Source organism: Artemia franciscana, chromosome 3 (genome assembly GCF_032884065.1).
Source record: "Artemia franciscana chromosome 3, ASM3288406v1, whole genome shotgun sequence".
NCBI classification, from domain to species: Eukaryota; Metazoa; Arthropoda; class Branchiopoda; order Anostraca; family Artemiidae; genus Artemia; species Artemia franciscana.
Window position 1 is genome coordinate 1,854,623 of NC_088865.1, and position 26,019 is coordinate 1,880,641.

Below are 26,019 nucleotides of genomic sequence, written 5' to 3' on the forward strand. Positions count from 1 at the left end.
ACTGAAGCATTCAGCTGCAATCACAATTGTCTAAAGTGTAAGTATGGTAAAACAATCAAGGAAATACGAAGAATCACCAATACTCACGAGATAATTATAACTTGAAGCAGAAGTTATTATATCTAACCGGTTAATTTTGAACTTTCCAATGCTTGAAAGATTTGAATTTCCAAACTATAAGCTCAATTCCGTTTTATATTTTCAATATCATACGTTCGCCAGCGTACCATAGTATAAAGTTGCAAAACAATATTAAAATTGTGGAACGAACAGTGAGCCTTCCACTAACTCTATTTCGGGTAGATCATGGGAAAAGAAAGATTTTCGGGGAGTTTTCGGGGATTCGGGGAACGACATTTTTTTTCGGGGATTTTTCTCGGTTTTCGGGGAAATCCCCGAAAATTCGGGGACAATGGAAGCACTGGGTGTAAATGATCACTAGGGAAAATAAAAGTAGTACGAGGGTTATGCAAGGCATTGTGGGCAAAACGCAAAGAAAATTTATGCTCTCCTTTCCTTAAGGGTGACTAGATTTGCTCTCCGAAGAAGGGAAATGTAAAGCACTTTACCCTCATTGAGGATAATTCTTAGGCACCTTTTTTGAACTGGCTCTAAAATTCTTGTTTTGATCTAACACTATTTTCAAGAGTTATGGGCTATTACATTTCTTATTACTGGACATGATATGTTGCTAGCTACCGCTGCAACCCAAAAAAGAATAAAACGCAGTATATAGTAGCTTAAACTTTATTTTAATGAGAATATCTTTTGAAAAATTGCTTTTCTAGGGTATGGTGTTTATGGTGTTTAGGTGTTATTATGTTAGGGTATGGTGTTATGGTGTTTAGGGTATGCTTATTTAGCTGCCTGATACTCTGCTGTTCGTTTCATATCATTCCAAATCATTCATCCATTCCAAATCATGGAATGATTTCCAAATTCATGATCATTCAATCATTCCAAATCATATCATTCATATCATTCCTGTTTGTATCAAATCAAAAGAACACCACTACAGCGAAAATAAAGATATCATCCCCGGGATACAGAAAACATATTTAAAAGAAATAAAAATGCCACTGAATGGAAGAGATTTCGAGCATAGACAAGGATGGCTACTAAGTTGTCTTGTGATCCAAATTTTTTAGAAAGTAAAAGATGACAAAGAAAACAAAGAAGTTCAACAGACCAGAACCATCAAGAAGCCAAAATCGACAGAGAAAAAACAACAGGTCAAGTGGTGTTACACACCACTTGACAATGATCAGAATTGTCGAAACAAATATAGACATAATAACCTGACTCCCTTTAGTTGGTTCTTTACTGAATTCTTAATGTAGGCAACAACAAAAGGTTTGCCCTGTGTGTGACATTTTGTGCATTCGTAGTTTAAGATTTCACGTTCACAAGGCAATAAGGACCATTCTAACATCAAGCTCAAAGTTAAGCGTAAAGATAGGATTTGCAGAGAGATGTATTTCTGATAAATGATCATATATAGTACAATTTCTGTTTTTTAAGTTTTGATTTCTTTCTTTTATTTCATTAAAAATTTCATATTTTATTAAACTTATGCCATATCCAGGGTTACCAAACAGTTCGTGGTAACGAACTGTAGTAAGAAGCGACCCGGCTCAATAGTAACCAAGACTCTAAAAAACGGGATTTTGATACTAAGAGATACACCAGAAGAATTAGATTTTTATGCTGATTTTACATATATAAGTTTCATCTTATTTAGTCTTACCCATCAACAGTTACGAGCCTAAAAAAATTTGCTTATTTTGGAAATAATGGGGGGAAACACCACTTAAACGTCATAGTATCTTAACGAAAATCACACCATCACATTCAGAGTATCAAAGAATCCTGCTGTAGAAGTTTCAAGCGCCTATCTACAAAAATGTGGAATTTCGTATTTTTACCAAAAGACTGATCACGCGTGCGTGTTTATTTTTTTTTCCAGGGGTGATCGTATCGACCCAGTGGTCCTAGAATGTCGTGAAAAGGCTCATTCTAACGGAAATTAAAAGCTCTAGTGCCCTTTCCAAGTGACCAAAAAAATTGGAGGGCACCTAGGCCCCCTCCCACGCTCATTTTTTCCCCAAAGTCATTGGATCAAAATTGGATCAACGCCATTTTGTTCAGCATAGTCGAAAAACCTAATGACTATGTCTTTGGGGATGACTTATTCCCCCACAGTCCCCGGGGGAGGGGCTGCAAGTCAAAAACTTTGACCGTTGTTTACATATAGAAATGGTTATTGGAAAGTGTACAGACGTTTTCAAGGGGGATTTTGTCTGGTTGGGGGGATCGAGGGGAGGGGGTTACGTGGGATGATCTTTTCATGGAGAATTTTTCATGGGGGAAGAAGAATTTCATGAAGAAGGCGCAGCATTGTCTAGTATTCTTTAGAAAAAATGAAAAGATAAATATGAATAAGTTTTTCAACTGGATTAAACGAACAGAAATTATTACGCATATGAGGAGGTTCATGTCCTCCTAAATACCTCGCTCTTTACGCTAAAGTATTTTTTGTAATTTCAACTATTTATTCTACGATCAGGGTCACTCTTACAAAATTGGGATAAAATTTAAGCTTTAGTGTAAAGAGCGAGGTATTGATGAGGGGGCGAACCCTCTCATATACGTAATAAAAATATACGAATATAGAATGTTCTTCTAGATTTTCTGGTTGGATGGATGTTCCCTCCTAGACGCCCCGCTCTTTACGCTATAATTTTTTATTGTTTTAAAAAGTAGAGGTGTGAGAATGGGTTAAACTTTAGCGTAAAGAGTGGGGCATTTAGGAGGGAACAGCCCCTTTCATATAACGAGCAATTTCTGTTCGTTTTAACTTTTGATGTCGCTCCTTACTTTCAGTTGAAAAACATGTTTTTTATTTAATTCACAATATGAGGTGGATGCCAATCCCTCAACCCCTACTCAACATACTCAACATACTCAACATACGAGGCTTGTTTAAGGTCATGGAGTAAATGAAATATGTGACTGGCTATTGCGAAAAAACATTTCCCAAAAAGCTATTTTTTCAGAGAAAAGTAAACTACTACTACTACTACCCTCATAGGAAATTACGATGTTCAATAACCTTTTTACGACATCCCCCCATCCCAAACACTGGCGACCTGCTTTCAGTTTAACCATTGACGGTTGGCCAAAAAGGACAATCTTCAGCAATCTGTCATCCCTCATCCGCAGAAAGTGCCAAAGCCATCTCAACCTTTTTCTCATTATAGCCCTAGAAATTGAACAAAACTTTTCGTACAGCCTACTATTTGAAATAGGAAAATAATCTAGAAAATCTGGAAAATGTCTAGCAAATCTTCGTCCGTTTTTAGCAGCGCTTATGCTTCAGAGCCATATTTGACCATTGTCATCACTGTACCTTCCAATATTCTAATCTTGATTCACAGCAAAAATAAACTTCAAACAAACTTAAAAAAAAGTCAAATAAACTTCCAAGAGTATAAATAACGCATATAAATGAAACTAAAAATGAACATCAATCAGAAGTAAGGCTATAGAGTCACCTATAGTAAAGGTCATACGGCTTCAATATCTTTTTTCCCCCAGAGACACTTCATATGGAAGGGGTGGTCTTATAAACTTCGGAGGGGGCCAATTCGATTGAATATCAGAAGTTCTAGCGCCCATTTTAAGAGTCAAAAGTGGACGGAGGGGACTCATCTCCCTCCTTCACGCCCTCTTTTCTATAAATGCACATGATCAAAATCTTGAAATAGCCGTTTTGTTCAAATATCTCGATCATTCCTAAAGTTCTATGACTATCTACCTTTTTTCTGCCCCAAGTAGGATGGATGGATAATAGACTATCTACCAACAAGGGAAAATAACGTCGTTTTTATACATTCTTGAAAAAAACTTATTCTAGCTGTGCCTCTCATTCAGACTACCAACGTTCTCGGCTTTTTCTCCAATAGGCCATGGATTAATTGTAACTTGACTCATTCAAATCTACGGGTTCGACATAACTCCCCAGAGCCAGTGGCAAGTGTTGTAACCTGTGTCCCGGGGCATATAAGCCTTCTATAGGAGAGATGGTCATATAAACGTCAGAGGATAATCCCTTGATTGAAAACTGAAAGTTCTAGTTCCCTTTCTAAGAGTAAAAAGTGATCAAAAGGTCAACAAGACCCAAGCCCACGTCTTTTTTCCAAAAATGCATCCCATCAAAATTTTGAGACAGCAATTTTGTACAAAATAGTCCTTAGACAAGATAACACAATCTTAGGGGTGGAAAAAAACCCCAGAGCCTGGGGGCAAGGGTTGTAAGTTATACCCCGAGGGTATATAATGTTTTATGAAAGGTGTGATCGCATAAATTTTTGACCCGGACTAGATTCAAAGCTGAAAGTTCTAGTTCTTAAGTAAGATTCAAAAGTGATCAGAACAGCAACCCACCCACTACACACTCTTTCTCCCAAATGCATCTGATCGAAATATTGAGATAGCCATTTGGTTAAAAATTATCCTAAGATCACATAACATTGCTTCCGTGGTTGATACAACCCCACACATCCTGGGGGTATGGGTTGTAAGTTATAACTTGGGGGCATATAAGATTTCTTATGGATAAAGGAGGTCGTATAAACCATAAATTACCATTCTATAAACCATTAAACCATTAAATCTATAAACGTATAAACCATTCTTTGTAATAAAGTGAAAGCTATGAACGTATAAACGTATAAACCATTATTTGTAATAAAGTGAAAGCTATGAAAGTCCAAAATAAAAAAGTTTTCAATTAATATATTTTTTTCTCAGAACTAGCGTTGCTCCTATTCATGGTTGATAACGTCATGATACTACTTTTTAAAGATAACGCCATAGTTCAATGTTCTGTATCCTCTGTTGATTCATTGATTTTAAATATCTTATTAATCAGCTGATCATTTATACCCTAACCAAAACTTTGGAAAAGCAATCTTGCGCAAAATAGCCGAAAAGTTAAATAGCTATACATCCAGAGATGACAAAACCGAGCATTATACGTTACATAAGTTGCCCATTGTTTATACATAAGAAAAGCGGACATGTTTGATACTGAGTCTCCAAAATGCTAAAGGTATTAAGGTAAAACTATTGGAAAATGTAGAGAGGGTGTCCTTCATACACCATATACAAGGAAACTACATAAATATTCACTGTATTAACCAATAAAAACATTGGCAATCAAAAACAGACAGAAATTGATATAAAAAACAAATTATTTGAATGGATGAATAAAAGATAAGCGATAACAAGCGAAATCAGAACGTGCCCAAAAAATTGAAGAGCATGGCATGTCAAAAGCCCGTCATGGCGTCATGGCAATAAAATCAACGTCATGGCATATACTCATTGTTTAAGAAAATTGGACATGTTTGATACTGAGTTTCAAAAATGCTAAAGGTATTAAGGTAAAACTGTTGGAAAATGTAGAGGAAGTATCCTTCATATACCATATATATGGAAACGACATAAATATTTATTGTATTAACCAATAAAAAACATTGGCAATCAAAAACAGGCAGAAATTGATATAAAAAACAAATTGTTTGAATGCATGAATAAAATGCATAGTTGAAAGATAAGCGGTACCGAGCGAAATCAGAACATGCCAAAAACATTGAAGATCATGGCATGTCAAAAGCCCGTCATGGCGTCATGGCAAATAAAATCAACGTCATGGCAAAAGCCCATTATTTATACGTAAGAAAAGTGGACATGTGATACTGAGTCTCCAAAATGCTAAAGGTATTAAGGTAAAACTGTTGGAAAATGTAGAGGGGGTGTCCTTCATATACCATATATATGGAAACTACATAAATATTTACTGTATTAACTAATAAAACATTGGCAATCAAAAACAGACAGAAATTGATATAAATAACAAATTATTTGAATGCATGAATAAAATCCATGGTTAAAAGATAAGCGGTGCCGAGCGAAATCAGAACGTCCCAAAAAAAACTGAAGATCATGGCATGTCAAAAGCCCGTCATGGCGTCATGGCAAATAAAATCAACGTCATGGCAAAAGCCCATTGTTTATACGTAAGAAAAGTGGACATGTGATACTGAGTCTCTAAAATGCTAAAGTTATTAAGGTAAAACTATTGGAAAATGTCGAGGGGGTGTCATCCATACACCATATACATGGAAACTAGATAAATATTCACTGTATTAACTAATAAAAAACATTGACAATCAAAACGGATAGAAACTGATATAAAAACTTTGCATAAAAAGAAGTTTTTCGAAGTAAAGAAGAATTGTATTAAACCGAGGAAAAGCAGAAATTAATTCCTATTATAGTCCAAACTTAAAACGAACAGTAATTACTCTTTCAGAAGAAATGAAACCCAAAACGAACAGAAAATAAAATGAACTCTCGTAGAAAACGTAAATATAACTGGTTCAAATACAAATGAATAAATAAATCTTTAATAGCTTCCATATTTTTTTCCCTGAGGCACTTAATATGGAAGTGTTTATCGTATAAACTTCGAAGAGGACTCATTTGATTGGAAATAAAAAGTTTTAGAGCACTTTTTAAGAACCCAAAGTGATCGGATGGGGACCAGCCCCTCCCCATCATTTCCCCAAATGCACTTGATTAAAATGTTGAGTTAGCCATTATGTTAAAAATAGTCCGAGGTCAAATAATTATGCCTCCAGGTTTTATAAAACTTGTCATAGCCCCCAGAGCAAGGACAGTAAATTAAACAAGCTGTCCATTGTTAACTTGTACAGTTTTTTATGGAAAATGTGGTCGGATAGACTTTGGAGAATGCTCTTTCGATTTGAAATCATAAGTTCTAGCTTCCTTTTTAAAAGTCAAGAGTGATCGGACAGCAACCAGGCCCCCGCTGTTTTTTCTCCAGACGCTTCTGACTAGCATTTCGAGGTAGCCATTCTGTTGGAAATAGTTAAAAGATCAGATAATAAAAGCTTAAGGGTCAGGACCACCCCCAGAACCCTAAAGCAAGTGACTTAGGTTATGCCTCGAGAACATGTAAGTTTTTACAGAAGGGAGGCTCATATAATCTTCAGAGGAGGTTCATTCATTTGAAAATTCTTGTTCCCTTTTGAAGATCCAAAAATTATCGAGGGCAACAGACCCCCTCCCCCAAGCTCCTTTTCGCCCAAATGCATCCAATCAAAATTTTGAGACGTTTGGAAGTATTTCAAACATATTTTCTTATAACAAAATATGGTCGATCCAGAACAAGAAGCATGTCCTAAGTACATCCTTGACCTAAGAAATTAAAATCTTCCCTAAGATTACTTTAATGAAATCTAATAGCCGGAACATATAATTTTCATTGGTCATTTAATTGAGGAAGTATTTAGAGAATGTCTATCAAAATTTCAATTTAATGAAGGGTCGCATTATTTTAGCTTCGATCAACAAAGAGGTTAGTAAAATATACGCAAAAATTGTAGATCGCCTCTCAGGAGAGTACATATCTTATAAAAAAAACGATTCTGTAAAAACAAAGAAAATAAGGAATTGAATTCACTCCAGAATTCCTCGATTCAATCAATATTGTAGGTTTACCATCCCACGACTCAAAAATACAGACAAATGAAGTAGTTATGCTTTTGCATAGATTGATACTTCAGAATGGATGTGTAATGGCACCCAGCTCATTGTTACTAAATGTAACAAAATCACTAAGGCAAGGCCTCCGTACCTCTATTTTTAATCATGTTCTGCGTGGTATTTTCCCGTGTTAAAAGACAACGTAGCTTAAAAGTTCTGCTCCCACCTGAAAAGGAGCAACGAAAAGGAGCCACCTGAAAAGGAGCAACGAGCATATATACGAAAGAAACCATGACAACTGCCAACAAAACATGTTATTCTTAGAAATTATATATCTTGTTTTTAATTAATCATACGATTAGTAATTTTGTATTTTATGTGTGCAAATTGGTTACATGTCTACCTAAAATAGGCATATCGACATTTCTGGCCACAAGAACGATCCAATTAGTTGACAACTTTAAGGAAGAACTCACATTTTCCCGGGAAGGTAGTATCTAACCTATGGTCACATTATGACATCAAGAAGAAGTTCACATTGCATGCGGTTAGGAGCCAAGCGACAATGAGAATCCTTATATATATATAATATATATATATATATATATATATATATATATATATATATATATATATATATATATATATATATATATATATATATATATATATATATATATATATATATATATATATATATATATATATATATATATATATATATATATATATATATATATATATATATATATATATATATATATATATAGATATTTATAAAGGTCACAGTTCACTTTAAATACGTGTTTTCTAAAAAGAAGCGGTCCGAAGTGGCCGAGATGCTGGATATTTATGATCAACTTAATGGTTATTCAATATCTAGTTCAGTTTGACATGACTATTGTTCGTCAACGTTAAACCCAATTAATGTAATTGCAGACTCACGTTATTCTCAGCTACACTCTAAAATTTTCCGCCTTCGCTTCATCAAGTCCATACTATTCCGGTGTTAGAAGAGCCAAAAAAATAAATATCTGCAATATCGCGGGAAAACTTTTGAAGGCGATGGTGAAACTTTCAGGTACTGTTGGGAAAATGAAGGAGAGAGACCTCTTCTAATGTAAACGGAAAAAGAAACAATGAAAGGGGAGACCTATTCTAAGGTAAGGGGAAAACAAAAAATTGTAGGTCAATGAGGACAAAATAAGAGTATGCAATATATTGATTTTGAAGACCTCTTCTTAGGTAAACGGTAAACGAACATTTTTTCTTAGGTAGAAGTAAACAAAAAAAGGCCATAGAATATATGACACTGTTTAACCACTAGACCAAATCAATGGTTCAAGCTTTTCATCATCAGGTAAGAGTGCATTTAACTCACTTGATAATTCTGTTATGTATTTGATATTCATTTCACATTTGGACAGGGAGTGATTTATTTCACCAACACGAGAAAATCTTTCAGCAGCACGAGAATACACTTTTTGGCGTTCAGAAAACTGATGCATCAGTAAAGATATTGTCTCATCAATCTGCAAAAATTAAAAGGCAATAAATCAGAAGTCAATTATCAAAATAAAAGAAACATAGACTGAACAACAAGAAAAAAAAACACGCATCCGTGATAACGCACCCAGAATTTGAAACCTATACAGTAGGGTTTTCTGATACGCTGAATCGGAAGGTTGATTTTTATTAAGGTTCAGTGACTTTTGGGGGGTGTTTGCCCCTTTTTTTCGAAAATAAGGCAAATTATCTCAGGCTCGTAACTTTTGATGAGTAGGATACAAACTTGATAAAAACGTATATATTTAAAATCAGCATAAAAATATGATTCTTGTGATGTAGCTATTGGTATCAAAATTTCATTTTTTAGACTTTCGGTGACTATTGAGCCGGGTCGCTCCTGACTACAGTTCGTTACCACGAATTACTTGATTGGAACTTGAATGTGCTATCGGACTTTTGACTTGACTTTAACAAGAAACGATATACTAAATCTTGTACAAAATCTTATACGGAGATGAAATAAAAGCGAGGGTTCATTATGGCTAGAATATGGTTCTTTTTCTCTTCACAGAATTATCAAAATAAAAGAAACATAGACTGGTCAATCAAAAAGAAATAAATTAAAACCTTTAACGAATCAATTCATAAGTGAACAAACTAAAAAATTAATAAATCGGCTAAACTGATTTAAGATCGAAAAGATCACACTTAAAGTAATGAGAATGAAAAAAGGAAGGTATACCTTGTTCAATAGCATAAAAAAATGTCGAATTAAAATACTAAGAAAGTCGAAATAAAAACATGTGCGATCCGCTGGATCCATCTTAGGTCATTCAAAACGGAGACCACAATTTTTAAGTTAAAGAAAACGGATATTATAAGGAAATAAATTCATAAAGGAAAAATAAAGGAAAAATTAAATAAAGGAAATAACTGGAACCCTTAAATAAACTAATTAATCCATTTCTTTTAATAAGTCAAAAGGAAAAACTAAAAAGTAATTGACTGAGTTAATTACAAAAATATCAAACTGAAAGTAATGAAAAAGAAAATAGAAAGGTATATTTTTCGTTAGCCTAAAACAAATTGTCATATTAAAGTACCAAGGACATCGAAATAAAAAGCATTTCTGTTTTTTCTTTTGGTTGTTAAAAAAAACGAAAACTACCAAGTTTCTAGGGCATTAAAACACCTTCCTCAATGTTGCCAAATTGAAACGTGAAACTATTCAGCAAAATTTGGAAACTTTTTTGTCCTTAAAAAGTAAAACATTAGCAATCTGTTGATTCCCAAAAACAACTACACATCCAAAAGAAAGGGAGATTTTGTAAAGCTACTTAGTACTATATGTTTCTATTCATTGCTAAATTTTTACCCACGTTTCTCTTTCTTAAATGTTGCCACACTACTACCAAAAAGTGTATAACTACATCCATAGGTTTTTTTTTCGTTTAAGATTGAATTGCTGATTTTCCCCTAATTTTTTATAATATATATGTGGTTCTGCAAGTTTCCACTAAAAGAATTGGATCTATCAGACTTTGTTTTCAGTACTTTAAGAAAAGGCACGTGACAATCGACTTGATTCATCATCTTTTATCGTCCATCGATATCGAAATCTATCGACATCGACTTGATCCAAGAACTAATCATAAGGATCATGAAAGTGTAGTCAAGTTTCTAGTACAACGTTTAAATTTTAGACCACTTAAAATTTATTTACAATAACTTTATAAAAACCTAGGACTGCCAAAAACCCGAGTTAAAAAATTTAGGATAAATTTAGGGTAAAAATATATTGTGGGTGAATTTGGATTTAGTGGGCGAATTAAAAAAAAAACTCTTAAAGGGAGGCTTTTGGGGTTTATTTGAACAGCGTGAGAATGTAGCTATTGGTGAGAAGTAGGTTCGAACAGTTTGATTTTGAATATTATTTTTTTATATCAACACGCTGAATTCTACACAACTTTTTTCTTTCATTCACTTGAGGGTTTGTTTTGTTAGTTATTTGTTAACATTCACATTTTTATTGATCATGTTTTAACAAATTAACATTTATTGTACATAAAATTATTAAGAATCATGTTAATTACTGCTAATTAGTTAAATTATTAATCATTAGTGTTAATTATTAAGTATTGTTTTTTCATGAAAGCTTATTTAATTGTTACACAATTTTTAATAAAGAATAATTGAAGCTTTATGGCTGAAAGCACAAACCTGTTCTTTTTCCTAGCTGCTCTTTGTTATCGATATGCTTAATGATCATTATCGTTTGGTGTTCATTTGATAAATTAAATTTTTGAGTCCAGTTGTTTTCGAGTTTTCAAAGCTGTCAAAAATTTATTTTAAACTGACCTCTTTACTAGCTTTTTCTATTGACTGCTAATGACCATATTTCCTAACTTTTGAGCTACAAAGAATGTGTAATTATTGTTAATTAAATAAATATTGTTGATTATCAAGCATTGTTTTTTAACAAAATCTTAATTATTGCTAGTCAAATTTTAGTAAATCACAAATGGAGCATTATGACCGGAAGCATAAACCCTAGAGATCCACCTTATCAGTCTTCTGAGGTTTCAAATTATGAGATATCTTAAACATCACCCCAATAGATAAAATAACACAGTTGGTTCTCACATCGTGAAACTCGTGCTCATCGTGAAACTCGTCATTTATCAATGAAATTTTCTCTACTTCCAAAGTTATATGGTAAAATACGAAGAAGTTCGATTCTAAATTCGATTTTAGACATATTGAAAAAAAAAATAGGAATTTGTGGATGGCAACCCCTTACCCGTTGATACATCAAACCGCTCATGGTAGCAAACTGTAGGTAAGGAGCGACGCGGCTCAATAGTGACGAAACTCTAAAGAACGGAATTTTGATATCAATAGATATATCAAAAGAATTACCTTATTATGTTGCTTCAAAATATATGAGACTCATCTAGTTTAGTGTTACCCATCAGAAGCTACGAGCCTGGGAAAGTTTCCTTGATTTCAAAAAAGGGGAAACCCCCCACCCTAAATGCCAAGGAATCTTAATGAAAATCACACATCAGATACAGCATATTTCAAGATCCAATTGTCGAAATTTCAAGTTCCCATCTGCAAAAGAGTGGAACTTTGTTGTTCATTTTTTTTTTTTTTTTTGCCAGAATGCTTATTGCTCTTTTCGATGGGTCTTATATTGCTAATTTATGTTTATTTTTATTATTTTTTTTTGTGTGTGTGTCCTGGACAATTCAATTCCAATCATCTGTGATCAAAAGATCACGGATGCGTGTATACTTGTATTTTGTTTTTCCCCAGGGTTGATTGCATCGAACCAGTCCTAGGTATCATAGTCCTAGTCTTAGTCCTAGGGTATCATAAAAATACCCATTCGAACGAGAGTTATAACTTCTAGTGCCATTTTTTAAGTGACAAAAAAGACTGAAGGGCACCTACCCCCCTCCTCCTTCTTTTTCCTCGAAGTCGTCCGATCAAAATTGAAACAGCCACACTGTTCAGAATAATTGAAAAGTTTGTCCGTTATCAATTTCAGATTTAAAGACATAAGATCATTAGAATTAGAACCAAACTTTTAGCTTGGTTCTGATAAAATTTATTTAAGATAAATTAAAACGCGCAGAGCAGTTTATTCATAAGCAAACCGTAGAACCAAATTATACTGTGTAACAATTTGCAGGAACTGCAGTTTATAGAAATACTTTTGGTAAGACAGTGTTGCCGACTAACCTATCGACTTTTGTCCCTAATCATTGCTGTCCATTATCAATTTTCCCGCATCTTTCCTATCCCCGTATCTTTTTAATGTTTGTCTTTATTCTGTTTTGCCACGTATTATTTCATCATGTTTTTTAGGGCAAACAAATGTTTCGTATATTGCATATGTAGCATATTAGCCGCACTAAATCTAGTCTGATTAAGTCGACCCAGCTTGTTTCTAAGTCTTTTCATGAAATTGGCCTCAAACTTAATACTAAAAAATGTGAATATTTAGTTTTTAATGCTAAGCATCAAAGTAGTGATCTTGCTTGTGGTTATTTTTCAGTTAAGCTTGTTTCTTCGATACGTTGGCTTGGTATTAGTATTTGTTCATCTTTATCGGCTTTTCAATCTTGTGGGCTTAATGATATTAAAAGTAAGCTCAAAATTGTGTATGCGAAAATTGTCCTGAACCGAGGAAGATTTGCACTTAAAGCTTTATCCAGACTTTATTCTACATATTACGATTATTCTATATTGTTTCTGACTGGTTTCTGCCAGTTTTTTAATGGTCAAGATTTAAAAAACATAAGAGTTGTGTATTTTCGTTGCTGCAAATATTTATTGTATCTGCCGCGTTCATATAGAAATCAGAAGATTATTAGAAAGTTTTGTGCCACTGATATTATCTTTGTTTATAAAAAACTTTATGCTAGATTAGGTACTGATGCCTGTCAATGTTTGGGTCCTTACCACCCTTTGATTAGATTGATTGTATTATCTGTGTCGTATTGTTTTTCTTTCCTTTGGTGTTTTTACTCCACTTAAATAGTTAAAACTAGTGAGTAATAAATAAATTATTGTCATTATTATCTCAGATTTAAAGACACAAGATCATTAGAATTAGAACAAAACAATTTCAAAATTAAATAAAAAAGACAAAAAACAGTGTTTCAAACTAACCTGTCGAATTTTCAACCCTAATCGTTGCTGTTCACTAGAAGTTTCGGTTGCCGATTTTCGTAATGTAGCTTCCAACGACAAAGCTATCTTTTGCCATGCTGGAGTATCCAAGGAATGCATAATTTCATTATCTCGAGAGTATGTTGATGATATGGAGGATTTTATAACCGGCAGCAGGAGAGGTAGCGCCTAAAATAAAGGTAAATGAAACAAAAATATCTATTCAATAATGTGATCCAAATTTAACTTTTTATACAAGAAAAAGGACAAGTTTTTAAGACGACAGTAGACCAAAAAAACTTGAAATATAAGCATGAATTACCTAAAAATATGGTAATAAAAATAGAGTAATAAAAAATAGAAAATAGTAATAAATAGAAAATAGAAAATAGAAAAATAGAAAAAATATATAAATAGAAAAATAGAAAATAATAAAAATAGAAAATAGTAATAAAAAATAGAGTAATAAAAATAAGGTAATAAAAATATTACCTAATAATTACCTAAAATATGAGTTGATTCAACACCCTCAAATTACGAGGGATATTCAATTAAAACATTTTTCCCCTCTTAGGCATATTCACACGTGGAAACCGCAGTTTTCTAAGATTTATCTTTGGGCTGTTTCTAAATTATGAAAACTTTTTGTTAAAATTAATTAATTAATCTTGACAATACCATTCACCAGTAAAAATTCAAACATTAGCAGTCTGTTGATTTTAAGCAAAGCAAAAATATTACACAGTATGGAAAATTTGGTTCAGAAATGGAACACATCACAGCGCGGTTTGAGACATTTCCCAAAGTATCACAGCAATAGCTTCCAGGTCTCCTAAATTCCCATCGTAATGTGCTAAAGATTTGTCATTGCACACACGCGAAGGCGCAGTCATAACGAAAGGAGTGCGTCTAATGTGTCCCAATTTTTTTATGGAGAGTAAAGGATGTTTCCATACTGTATAATATTTATGCTGTGATACAAGAGATAACTACCCTTTTAAGGAAAGCTCATTAAGCTCCTCATCAAAGCTTAAGGGAAAGCCTTATCATGGAACAACATGTCTTAAATCAATACCTTTGAAATAAGTGTATGAAGTTGAAATATCCAGAATTTTAAATGCTTTTAAGGGTTCTTCCTCTACTGCCTAGGCCATTCATACTATGGAATATTCTTCCATTTCATTTCATTTATGTTTTTATTATTTCATTTCATTTATTATTTCATTCCAATATTCAGTCTATTTCATTCTTCCAGTCATCCTTCCATCTCTAACGAGACTTTTCAATCTTTTTCGAAAATGCTTGTCTTCCCAAATGCTCTGAAGCGGGTTCATGCTATTATTCTTTTGAAAGGAATTATTATTTTATCATTATTTAATTATTTTTCTTTTATTATTCTATTATTCGTATTATTCATAGCAATTACCTTGCGAAGGTGAGGATGATGCAAATCACCTGCTGCTTCACTGGGACAACAGCCTCCGAACGTACAGCTCATTTTTACTGTGCCAGATGGTGTCGACTACAGACGATTCAACCCTCCTGCATGTAATGGTGACGATAGTTTTCTACCAAATGAAATGGTTGTAAAATAATATGACCAAAATCTGTCATTTTAAAGAATACGGACCATCATATGGAGCACTTTATCCACCCAATGTTTTATCCAGCTGGAGCTTAAGGATGGTCAAGGGGTATGCTACTTCAAACACCTATACGTAAGTCGTAGACATATAACACGGCTTGAATTAGAAAGGCATCGTATTGCTTTTCGACCTGAACATACCAAAAGCCTTCCTGTGTGAGCTATAACACCCAACCTGCGTCGGACTGGTTTTGATGCTTTCCATTTTGGTGGAAGACTTTTCCAACAGTACCTCATCGTTACATATATTTGTGTTGAGCGTGATCGTATTGACGGGATTAAATTTAACCAAAAAATTATTATGGTTGAAAACTGCACCTCGAAAGAGATTGCATTCGTTGGCGAAAAAGTAATGCTGCCGTCATCATTCGTCGGATCAATACGCTGCTTTACTGAACATTATGAAGACGCCTTGGCTATTGTTTGTCGCCTTGGACCCCCAGATTTCTTTATAACTGCCACTTGCAATCCTGACTGGCATAGATTTCAAGAAGCAGCAAGTATTAAATTCTATAATAGAATTAACTCTATAACTAGATTATAGAGTTATAATTCTATAACTCTATATTAGAACAGTCCCCTCAAGATCGTCCCGATCTCATTACTCGAATTACAAAACTGAAATTTGACTAAATAATCAATGATATTGATAAGCAGCACATGTTTGGAAAGGTGGCAGCATATGTGTATATGATTGAATTTTAAAAACGTGGACTACCACATATGCCTTTGCTATTGATCATGAGCCTTCAGGATCGAATCCATAAACCACTTGAAATTGATGATCTTATTTCAGCTGAAATTCCCACGAACGACTCATTATTAAGAGAATTAGTCCTAAAGTGGATGATTCATAACCCATGTGGATATTTAAATCCACATGCGATTTGCATGATCAATAAAAATGGAAAATTCCAGCGCAGTTTTGGTTTTCCAAAGCAATACCATTCAGTCACATCTCTAGCCGATGCTGAAAAATCAAAGTATCGGCGTCGTTATGGTCCAGAATTAGACGACACGAACAGAGAAGAATGTTCACATGACCGTGCTGTTTGTTGAAAACATTCCAATAAACGCCAAATCACTCGTGACCACCACATGACTTAAAAATAAATAAAAATACAATAGTTATGCATTTGCCTAACTTAGATATTTCAGAAAGGATGTGTGATGGGACCCACCTTATTGTTACTTAATTATTTAATAACATAATTAAGGGGAATATATTTACTGGAGAAAAATCAGGCAAAGAAGTTCACATGTCCCAACCCCAAGTTACAGTGGACTCTAGTAAAGGTCAACTTTGATGTATTGTTCAACGACATCAATTTCCACTTCGACCCGTATTTGCCGTGACTATACATAAGTCACAAGGGCAAATTTGTGAATTTATTGGCATCGATTTTAGTACTCTAGTTTTAATCAAGGAATGTTAGACGTTGCATTTTCTCGTGTGAAAAGACAAAATATCTTAAAAGTTCTGTTACCAGCTGAAAATGAATAAAGAACATATAATGAAATGTGGAAGGAAGCTCAGACAACTACCAAAGAAACGTCTTATTGTTAAAGTGATGTTTATTTTTTCTAATTAAATAAACGATTAATAATCATAATATAAATTACGTCATTGACGTTTGAGGTCACAAGAAAATCTAAATAGGTCAGGACTTCAAGGAAGAAATCATATTTCTTCAAGGATGCTCATAACGAGCCTATGTTGCCGTCATGACATAAAGAAGAGGCTCACATCTGCGGTTAAAAGACAAGCGCCAATGAAAATCCATATGTAGAAGCCTGGCTTGTGCTACAATTTCTTTTCACAACTTTCTTTACAAAGTCATGTATATTACTCTCTCATGATAAATTCATTGAGGGAAATCCAGTCCTCTACTCTCGTTCATTTTGAATAGTCTGCTACTCCATGTTTAAGGCTTATGCCAAAAATTATGCTTAAAAATCATGACCACTTCTTCCACTGTTATTCTGATTATTTTTTTTTCAAGTAGAAGTAAAAATTATTGGCTTTTACCCTGCTTTGCAGCATTAAAAGATAATTTATCTGATCAGTGCCTGATATTTCGGTTTTTAATTCTTTACTGACCCTGTTCAAGTACAAAGCATTGTACCATTTGGAGGTTGAAAATTTCTCTGATAAGTTTATGTCATTACTGGCTCTGCTTTCTTTAGTAACTCTTTTTCGCATGACACAGAGGTAAACATTTTTTTCTAAAAAGGGTCTCGCACCTCTGCCACATTTCCCTTTGGCAACCCTTAACCATTTGGAGATAGATAATTTATCAGATAAATCTATGTCATCCCTGACTCTCCCTTCTTTCCTCCTTCCTTCCTTCTTTCTTCCTCCTCTGGTTTTATTTCTTTAGAAGCCCTGAATTTGCACAAAGCATTGTACCATTTGGAGATAGACAATTGCACTCAAAAGTGACTGTTATCCCAGGCTTAGTCTGAAATTTTTTTTGAAATAGAAACAATTTTTTTATTTACCTTGTGCAGCACAATTTAGAGATAACCATTTGTATAAAACGTCCTGCACCTCTACCTCTTCTTACTATAGTATCCCTGCTTTTTTGGCAAAACTTAGGCTAAATTCATTTTGTGGTTACTACCCTGTGAATACTGTTGTGTACTGTTGGTTTTTCTCTTTCCTATTTCTAAAAAATATTCTTAAGAGGTTAGGAAAGTATTGTCGCTATTTTAATTTCCACAGATATTACTGCAAATATTACTGAGAGAAAAACCGATATTCCTATTCAAGTCAGCAAAAATAAATGAATAAAAATGTATCTTAAAAGTAGAACTTTCCATAATACCTGAAGTCTTGATAGGTCAGTGTCAGATATACTTCGTTCAAGGATAGTAGGTTTTGAAACTGTAACAATGCCACCTTTTTTGTTAATGCTTTCTATACTAGGCTGTCTTGTTTCACTTCTAGACCTTCTTAAATTTGATATTGCTGGGTGTGACTTCTTTTTTGAAATCGGAGAATCACCAGCTGAAACAGAACATTAAATTTATTAAATGTTATGGAATAATCCAAATATTTCCCTATTTAAGCAGAATATATTGGTTTATAGAACCTTTACTTCTGGCAGAGGCGGTATTGGGGGGTCGAGGGGCAGGGGGATTATTTGCCTTGGGCAAAAAAATTTTAAGGGTGCGAAATTTCAAATAAATAGTCTAATTGTTATAATCATTTTGTAATTTTTGAAATTTTACTTTTATTAAAATGAAGAGGGGTCTGAAAATTAGAATTAGAAATTAGAATTTGGTCTGAAAATTATCTGAAAGATAGAGAATGGGGGCACTAATCAAGGTTTTGCCCCGAGCGCAAGAGAAGCCAAAAACTGCCATTGACTTTCTGGATCTAGGTAATGGGCTTATCCTGCTGGTATTGTCAAGCGTTCTTTTGTCCTCATGTCAATCAGGAAGCGGTTAGAAGTTCATGTGACTTTTTAGCAAGATAGAAAAGGTAAGAAGCAAGATAGAAAGGTTAAGGGTAGAAACCTTAAATATCCAACTGAAACATTTCAATTTAAACAAAAATATAAAATTGCGAAAAAGAGAAAAAACAAGGACAATAACAGCCAGTGAAAAAATTAAATAATTATGCAAATATGTTGGTCAAGACTTCCACTTGAATCTCCTCAGTGAAGAATAAAATTGATAGGATAAAAAAAAAAAACTTAAAACAAAACACAAAACTAAAATATGATGACCCTTTCAGAGTAATGGTAAGTAACTTGGAGAAGGTCATCTTATTTTAGTGTTGTGTTTTGTTTTAAGGTTTGGTTTTTTATATATTTTATCAGTTTTATTATGCACTGAGGATGATCAAGTGGAAGTCTTGACTGAAATATTTTTGCATTAATTTTTAACTTTTGTGATTTCATGTTTTGTTAAGATTAGCAGTGCGGTCTCAGAAATTATTTTGAATTTAAAAACTTTTGAAAAACCTTCACTCCACTAATCTTTGGAAAAAAATGTTTAGCTTATAAATTTTAAATGAATTGTGCAAATTAAATTGAGCTACATATTACTTTACAGAGACTACTAAACTCAAAGAGTCAGTGATCAAAAGAATCTGATTGATCTCGTCAAAAAGTAGGCATAAGGACAAGGAGGGCTGAACCCTGCCAAATAAGGGTAGGAAATAGAGTGAGATTATGAGACAGGAGATAGACTGTGCTTTTTCTTCTTTTATCTCAGTCCTAAAATTCCTGTTTTAGGCCAATACTAAGATGGATATGCTTTTGAATTTGAAATCATGTCAATTAATATTGTCCTATATTACTTAATTTTAGCTTTCCAAATGAAAATTAGAAAGAATTGTATAAAAAAGTGTGCAAAGTTAGACATGTCAGATTTGTTGTGAAATTCATGAAAAGTTGTTCTTTTCCTTGAATATTCAAATGCACTTTAAATAGATTCTACATTGACTTCAATTATTATTCCTTCAAAAACATTAAAATGTTGTGCTCAGCTATTTCAACCATAACTTTACTTACAAACATTACAAACGGAATAGTTACAAACACATTTTGTGCTTACTAAAATTAAGCATTTTGTGCTTACTCTGTTACCTACTTTTGTGCTCACTAAAAGCAATTTTGTGCTTACTTGAACGTTTGTGATGGTGGATTAGATAAATAAACCTAAAACAAATAGAAATTAAAAAAATCAAGTCAAACTTAAAACACACATATATTTTATAAGGAACAACACCTCCCTAATGGTTAGAGTATCAATTATGCTGCATTCTCCTTCCTCTCTGTAACACAGTATACAGACCACCATAAATGTCTTTTCACCATAAAAATTAAGCAGATTGATTTAAAACTGCCAATTTATGTTTTAAGAGAATAATTCAGCTAAGAGTTTGCAGATTTTGAGTGATATACAATTGCAATGAAAAGTTTCACACCTTCACATCAGAGATCAAGACAATGTAAAAGCAGTTCAAGTCTATTAGTTTTTAGAGGAATATAAAGATGTGGTGAATTCAATAACACATTTTTGTGCATGGGTTATATTTAAAATGAAGTCACTAGAAATTAATAGCTGTGAATTGGTTAGCAAGACTGCTAATACTAAGAAAACTGCCTTACATTACTGGTGTCTGCAACATGTCTTTATTGACCTGTTTTGTTTCACACCTATATGTATGTATAAGCCATAAATTAGCTAATATTCTTATCATACTCTTTTATTTATAGGTCCTAATTTGTGCTACCCCTGTGCCCATGGCCTATACCTGGAGCAAAATCTGCCCTGTTCCCAGCGTTTCTTGGAAAGCAATTTTCTAGTAGTTAAAAAAACAATTCAAAATCACACATCAGCAATAAAAAAAAAGTTACCTAAAGCACGAAAGTGACAAAACTGTTTTGACATTTCTGGCATAACTCTTTCTAATTTAAAAAGGTATTTGAAAGTAGACCTGAGAAAATCATAAAAAACTCACAGCTTATAGGTTTATTTGCAGTATAAGATATATAGGGCACATCTGGTTCAGAGATGATACTAGGACCTGGAGAGCTTCTCCCTTCAACATCCCTCTCTGATGTGATAGACTGCACTGATTTTAAAGTCCTTCCTCTTTGACTTCTAGGTTGGCTTTTTTGGTCTATAGATCTTCCTGTGCTTTGTTCAATACCCATCTGAAAATTACATGATGGTTACCCCATTGGAACTGATTCAGATTTCAATTAATAGAACCACCTAGCATCAAAGGATACCCCAAAGATTAAAAATACCATACTAAAATTTGCAAGTTAACATGCCTCAAAACTAAAAAAATTCAACATAAGCAGAGCAATGATAGGTTACAGAATTATGTAACAATATTCCTAAATAAACAGTGCCTTTTCTTGGTGCACAATTTTCATGTTGGTGTCTTGTAAAAGTGACAGAAAGCATGTATTTTAATTGCAAAAACTAGTTACAAATACAATCCAAATGGTTATTTTTTCTATGATGTATTACAGGAAAATTATTACAAGAAATGTTTTCCTAAATTAGTAATTAAGATAAATGAGCACTTGAACAAGTTCTTGACCTAACTCATCCATCCAATCACCTAGGAAAAAACAGCATGACCAATCCATTAGCCAAATAATCATGTCCAAAATTGATTGTCTATAGCTAATACAACAAGTACCAAAGCAATACAGCTTACTTGATTTCTTTCTTGCTCTCTCTCTTGTTTTCCACTGTACAGTGGAGACATGATTGTTTAAAGGTTCAGGAGCCAGTTATGTAATATCACATGGTTCTTTTCAGAAGTGATTGGCTGGGAATTACCAACTTTACCAATTAAATAAAGTGATATTGCAAAAGACATATATATTAAGCATAGACAAATGTCAAATATCAATAGGAGAATTGGTTTCTGAATCAACTGGTATGTTATTAAAGAATGAGCACAAAAGATTCAGTATAGACATTAATTTTGCTCCAAAGTGTGAATTAAGATATTGTCTTAGTAATCCTATAAAAAAAAGAATTCTAGATTATAGAATGGTTTCAGAACCAAAACTGTGCCTCAAAACATCTTTTGAACTGTTTAACTTACTACCTTTCCCTACTAATGTCAATGAGCTTACATAAACTTCATGTTATAAAAATGAAATTTCAACAAATACAGCTTTAGCACAATGAGGCCCTCAGAAAATATTTTGAGTCTCATGGCTTTGCTATATCCTAATATAAAATGTTACAAACATGGTTCTAAACTCTTCATAAAAAGAATCAGGGGTTGTCAATTAGACGAAATAATTCCCCCTAGGCTTTGAAAAATACCTTCTTATTTCTATTTCATAGCGATTTTTGTCTTGGCTAACTGGTCATTTTGGCCCCCTTCCTACATTTTTGTGAATTGACACTACTGAAAAGAACCTTAATACATCTCAAGCATACTCATATTATTAGGAATTGTGTTTTCAAAACTTATTGAAGAAGAATAAACTAAAACCAGGATTAAGAAAGAGCATTTTGTAAGCAATATTGATAGGGTAGGAGCAGAGCTATGAGCTTTGAAACACCTTCCTAGTGCATAATATAGGCCTTGGATCAATTTCTTGGAGCTTCATTCTTCTAGCTCAGCTACTTTCACAAATTTAAAATGCCTGTCATGTGAATTTTTACTCCAAGAACCATAAGAAATCATGCATGGAACACCTTTGAAATGAGAAAAGCCATTTGCAGAAATAGCAATTAATATACTTGTAAACAAAAACACTGAAAAGTTTAGTAAAACTATATATGAGGTTTTGTGGTAAATCTTGGAAAATAGTTACACTAGGAGGATGAAACTGTTGGGAATTAACTCAAAGCTTCAGTCATACAATAAAAAGCTGTTTCCAAGTCCCTGTCACTACTCCTTTTCTGTTTCTAATGCTTATAAAATTATATATAAAAGTGTTTATTACCTGTCTTAACTTTGAAAAAAAAAAAATTATCCTAAATTTTGGGTTGTGTTTTCTTTTCTTTTACTCTAGGTTCTTAAAAAGCAATTCTAATGATTTGAGTAAAATATAATGGTCATTACAATGATAATTATGCCCCAGCCCTCTCTCCCTGGTGGGTAGAATGTATAATTTCAGACAGTTTGAAAGATGGTGGGAAAACTGTGAATCAAAGTGGTAAATATTTTTTTTAATAGGTAAATAAAGCTATTGCATTATAGAAAAATTATTTTGTTATAATGATTTTTCCTTCAGAATTTTTGTGCTTCGCCTAGTACAATACCTGCCTTATTATGGGGGAGGTCCGTTTATGCAGTGTTTCAAACAGGGAATGAATGGTGAAAATCACCAAAGTTTGTCCAAGGTCATCAAAATGTCAGAATCCTGAAGGGGGAGTGGTAATAGACACTTCAAAAGACCTTCCAGCTTACTGACCTTCCTAGTACACATTTAAGGCTCTGAAAAAATTCCTGGAAATTTATCTACTAAACTTCACTGCTTCCTAAGACAGCAGAAATTAGCCCAAAGACAGGCTACTTTGAATGGTATGCTAAACAAATAAAGGGAACATACTTAACAAGTAAAAGCAGCCTAGGCTAATAGGCTATCATAGGATTCCTTACTTTACCTTATACTAGCCTATTTCAGAATATCATGGTTGCTTTTTTTGGTTACTAATTTCAGACAGTTTGAAAAAATGGTGGGAAAACTGTGAATATACGTGGTAAATATTTTTTTAATAGGTAAATAAAGCTTTTGCATCTTAAAAAATAGTTATTTTGTTACAATGATTTTTGCTTCAGAATTTTTGTGCTTAGCCTAATACAATACCTGCCTGAGTATGGGGGAGGTCTGTTTATGCAGTTTTTCAAATTGGGAATGAACAGCAAAAAATACCAAAGTTTGTCCAAGGTCATCAAAATGTCCGAATCCTTAAGGGGGAGTGGTAATAGATACTTCAAAAGACCTTCTAGTTTACTGACTACCCTAGTACACATTTTAGGCTCTGAAAAAATTCCTGAAAATTTATCTACTTATCTTCACTGCTTCCTAGGACAGCAAAATTTAGCCCAAAGATAGGCTATTTTGAATGGTATTCTAAACACATAAAGGAAACATGCTTAATAAGCAAAGGCAGCCTTTGCTAATAGGCTATCATTGGATTCATTATTGTACCCTATACTATCCTATTTCAAAATATCATGGTTGCTTTTTCAACAATGCACTTAGTCTTCTCTCTCCCCCCTGATGGTTCTAGATGCAGCCCTGATATTATATTCCATGCTATAATACTAGCCAGGCTACTCTAGGCTATCATAGAAAGGAGTTAGGTTAGGAAAATGAAATTTTCAGTAATGTACCCCAGGCCAAAAACATACTCAAGGAAGGTATTGTCAAACTGCTATGCCAACCCTCTTCTGATTTCTAAGCCTTAGAGATGTGTATACTTAACAGGTAGATACCTATAGGTACCTAAAAGGGTAAATATTTCACAGTTCACATAATTGACTTACAAATAAAGTGAACATACTACTCAATGCTTTTTTTTATGTTCTTTGCAAATCTAATACTATCTCAAATTCAAATTTAAGCACTTTTTTACCTAACTAACCTATCCTAACCTAATAATAAATAATTTTGACCCTGAAAAATTGTAGTATTATTTTGTTGAAAATGAATGACAAAATGGCACTGAGAAAACAGAATTATTTTGTTGACAACAATAGATAACTCATACTTTAATTGAAAATTTGTCATTTTTAAGAGCTGAAAAAGTGCTTAAATTTGAATTTGTAATAGAAGTGGTTATTATATTCATAAAGACCATAAAAAAGCCATCAAGTGGTATATTCATTTTATTGGTAAGTTAATTGTATGAACTGCAAAATATTTACCTCTAAAAGAACTAGCCTATATACCTATTAGGATTTGGACTAAACAACATTATATCTTAATTTATATTATTCAGTTTCTTTTTCTCTGGTTTTAGTTTTGAAAATGAAAGTCCTTTTTTTGAGTACAATTTGAAGCCATATAAATGCTTTTTTCTCAATTTAGTAAATGTAGGCTATTTACAAATCTTTGAAAATCCCTAATTGGGATTGAGCAAATTTGTGAAGCTAGAAACACATTTCTTGTAGGCCTATTGCTTTATGCAGGAGATCTTTTTTGCAATGTTTCACTTTTATAATACAATAATTTTTAAAGGTCATTGCCCTCTAAGGGGAGGAGTTGCAGTAGGCTAGGTTCCTTGAAATTCAATCCCAGGAAAAACTTCAGTTTATAGATCCATACCTGATAGTTTCACTTTTCCAACCTAGCCATTTTCCAGGATGGCAAAAATAACCTTGTTGAGAATTTTACCACATTTCATTTTAGTATTGGTTTTTGTGATGATGCTTCTTCTTTGTTAAAATGGATTTCTGTACTCTCAGCTCTAATAAACTTTAGTTTCCCCTGAGCAAGAAATATGATTCTGAAATAAATATTATTAGAAATGAATTTATTAGAGTGGATTACAATGGAAGGAAACATGATAGCCTAGGCTAGTCTGATTAGTAATGTTGCACATTGTAAACTAAGGATTTCATTGTTTTAGTTTTTATGCATTCCTAGGACAATATCTTGGACCATCAGAGGGGGGCGCACTTTCAGAAAAGTAACAATGATATTAGACAATAGGCTACCAACAGAATCTGAGAATACCCTCGCCTACTAATGTAATTTGTTTTAGACTTTTTCTTTTCCAAGTTTTCTTCCCTTAATAATAATCAACCAAGATTATATCACTTACTTGTAATAATCAAGGGTACGTAGATTAATATTGGCACAGTCAAATTTGACCTGATGTTACAGATGTTAAAGCAAAGCGAAAAAACATGAGATTGATTTTTGAATATTTTCATCAATTAAGTCATAGTTGACAAATTAAATTTTTACATCCGTTTTCGCTTTTCCAAGTGAAACCCTTACTGCTTTTTTACCCTTTCTGGCGGCTGCAGTCTCTAATTCGCGGTGCTTTTACTGCCGATTATTTTTCTTTTTTTTTTTTATTAAGTTTTTTTGTGATTTTTGTTCCATTTAGTTTAATTCTTGGTGAGGAGATCCAATGAGATTCAAATTTATTAAGCA

General features: G+C 33.3%; 2 protein-coding genes across 3 annotated transcripts in view; both read right to left on the minus strand.

Annotated features, from left to right (window-relative positions):
• Positions 1-9,085, minus strand: part of LOC136024731 (uncharacterized) — an 82,425-nt gene extending 73,340 nt beyond the window's left edge. Inside the window, exon 1 of the mRNA XM_065700161.1 lies at positions 8,957-9,085. The gene's annotated coding sequence lies outside the window, so the exon portion shown is untranslated. The remainder of the gene's footprint in view (positions 1-8,956) is intronic.
• Positions 8,716-25,811, minus strand: LOC136024733 (BLOC-1-related complex subunit 5-like). 2 transcript variants are annotated; one of them, XM_065700164.1, is made up of 5 exons: positions 25,682-25,811; positions 20,886-21,081; positions 18,238-18,419; positions 13,765-13,953; positions 8,716-9,107 (listed from the first exon to the last, which is right to left on the minus strand). In XM_065700164.1, exons 2-5 carry the CDS (start codon positions 21,079-21,081, stop codon positions 8,892-8,894), a joined length of 783 nt encoding a protein of 260 aa, XP_065556236.1. In that variant the 5' UTR covers positions 25,682-25,811; the 3' UTR covers positions 8,716-8,891. The 2 variants fall into 2 exon arrangements, with proteins under 2 accessions (XP_065556236.1, XP_065556237.1); XM_065700165.1 differs by lacking the exon at positions 25,682-25,811 and adding an exon at positions 25,183-25,426.
• Between the last annotated feature and the right edge of the window lie 208 nt (positions 25,812-26,019).

Excerpts from the sequence above, each read along its gene's own strand:
- LOC136024733 (XM_065700164.1), bottom strand. The coding sequence starts at position 21,081 with ATGGGTATTGAACAAAGCACAGGAAGATCTATAGACCAAAAAAGCCAA. Across the intron at positions 18,420-20,885 it reads TGCAAATAAACCTATAAGCT|CTGGTGATTCTCCGATTTCA; the intron begins GTGAGTTTTTTA and ends GTTCTGTTTCAG. Across the intron at positions 9,108-13,764 it reads TAGGGTTGAAAATTCGACAG|ATTGATGAGACAATATCTTT; the intron begins GTTAGTTTGAAA and ends TAATTTTTGCAG.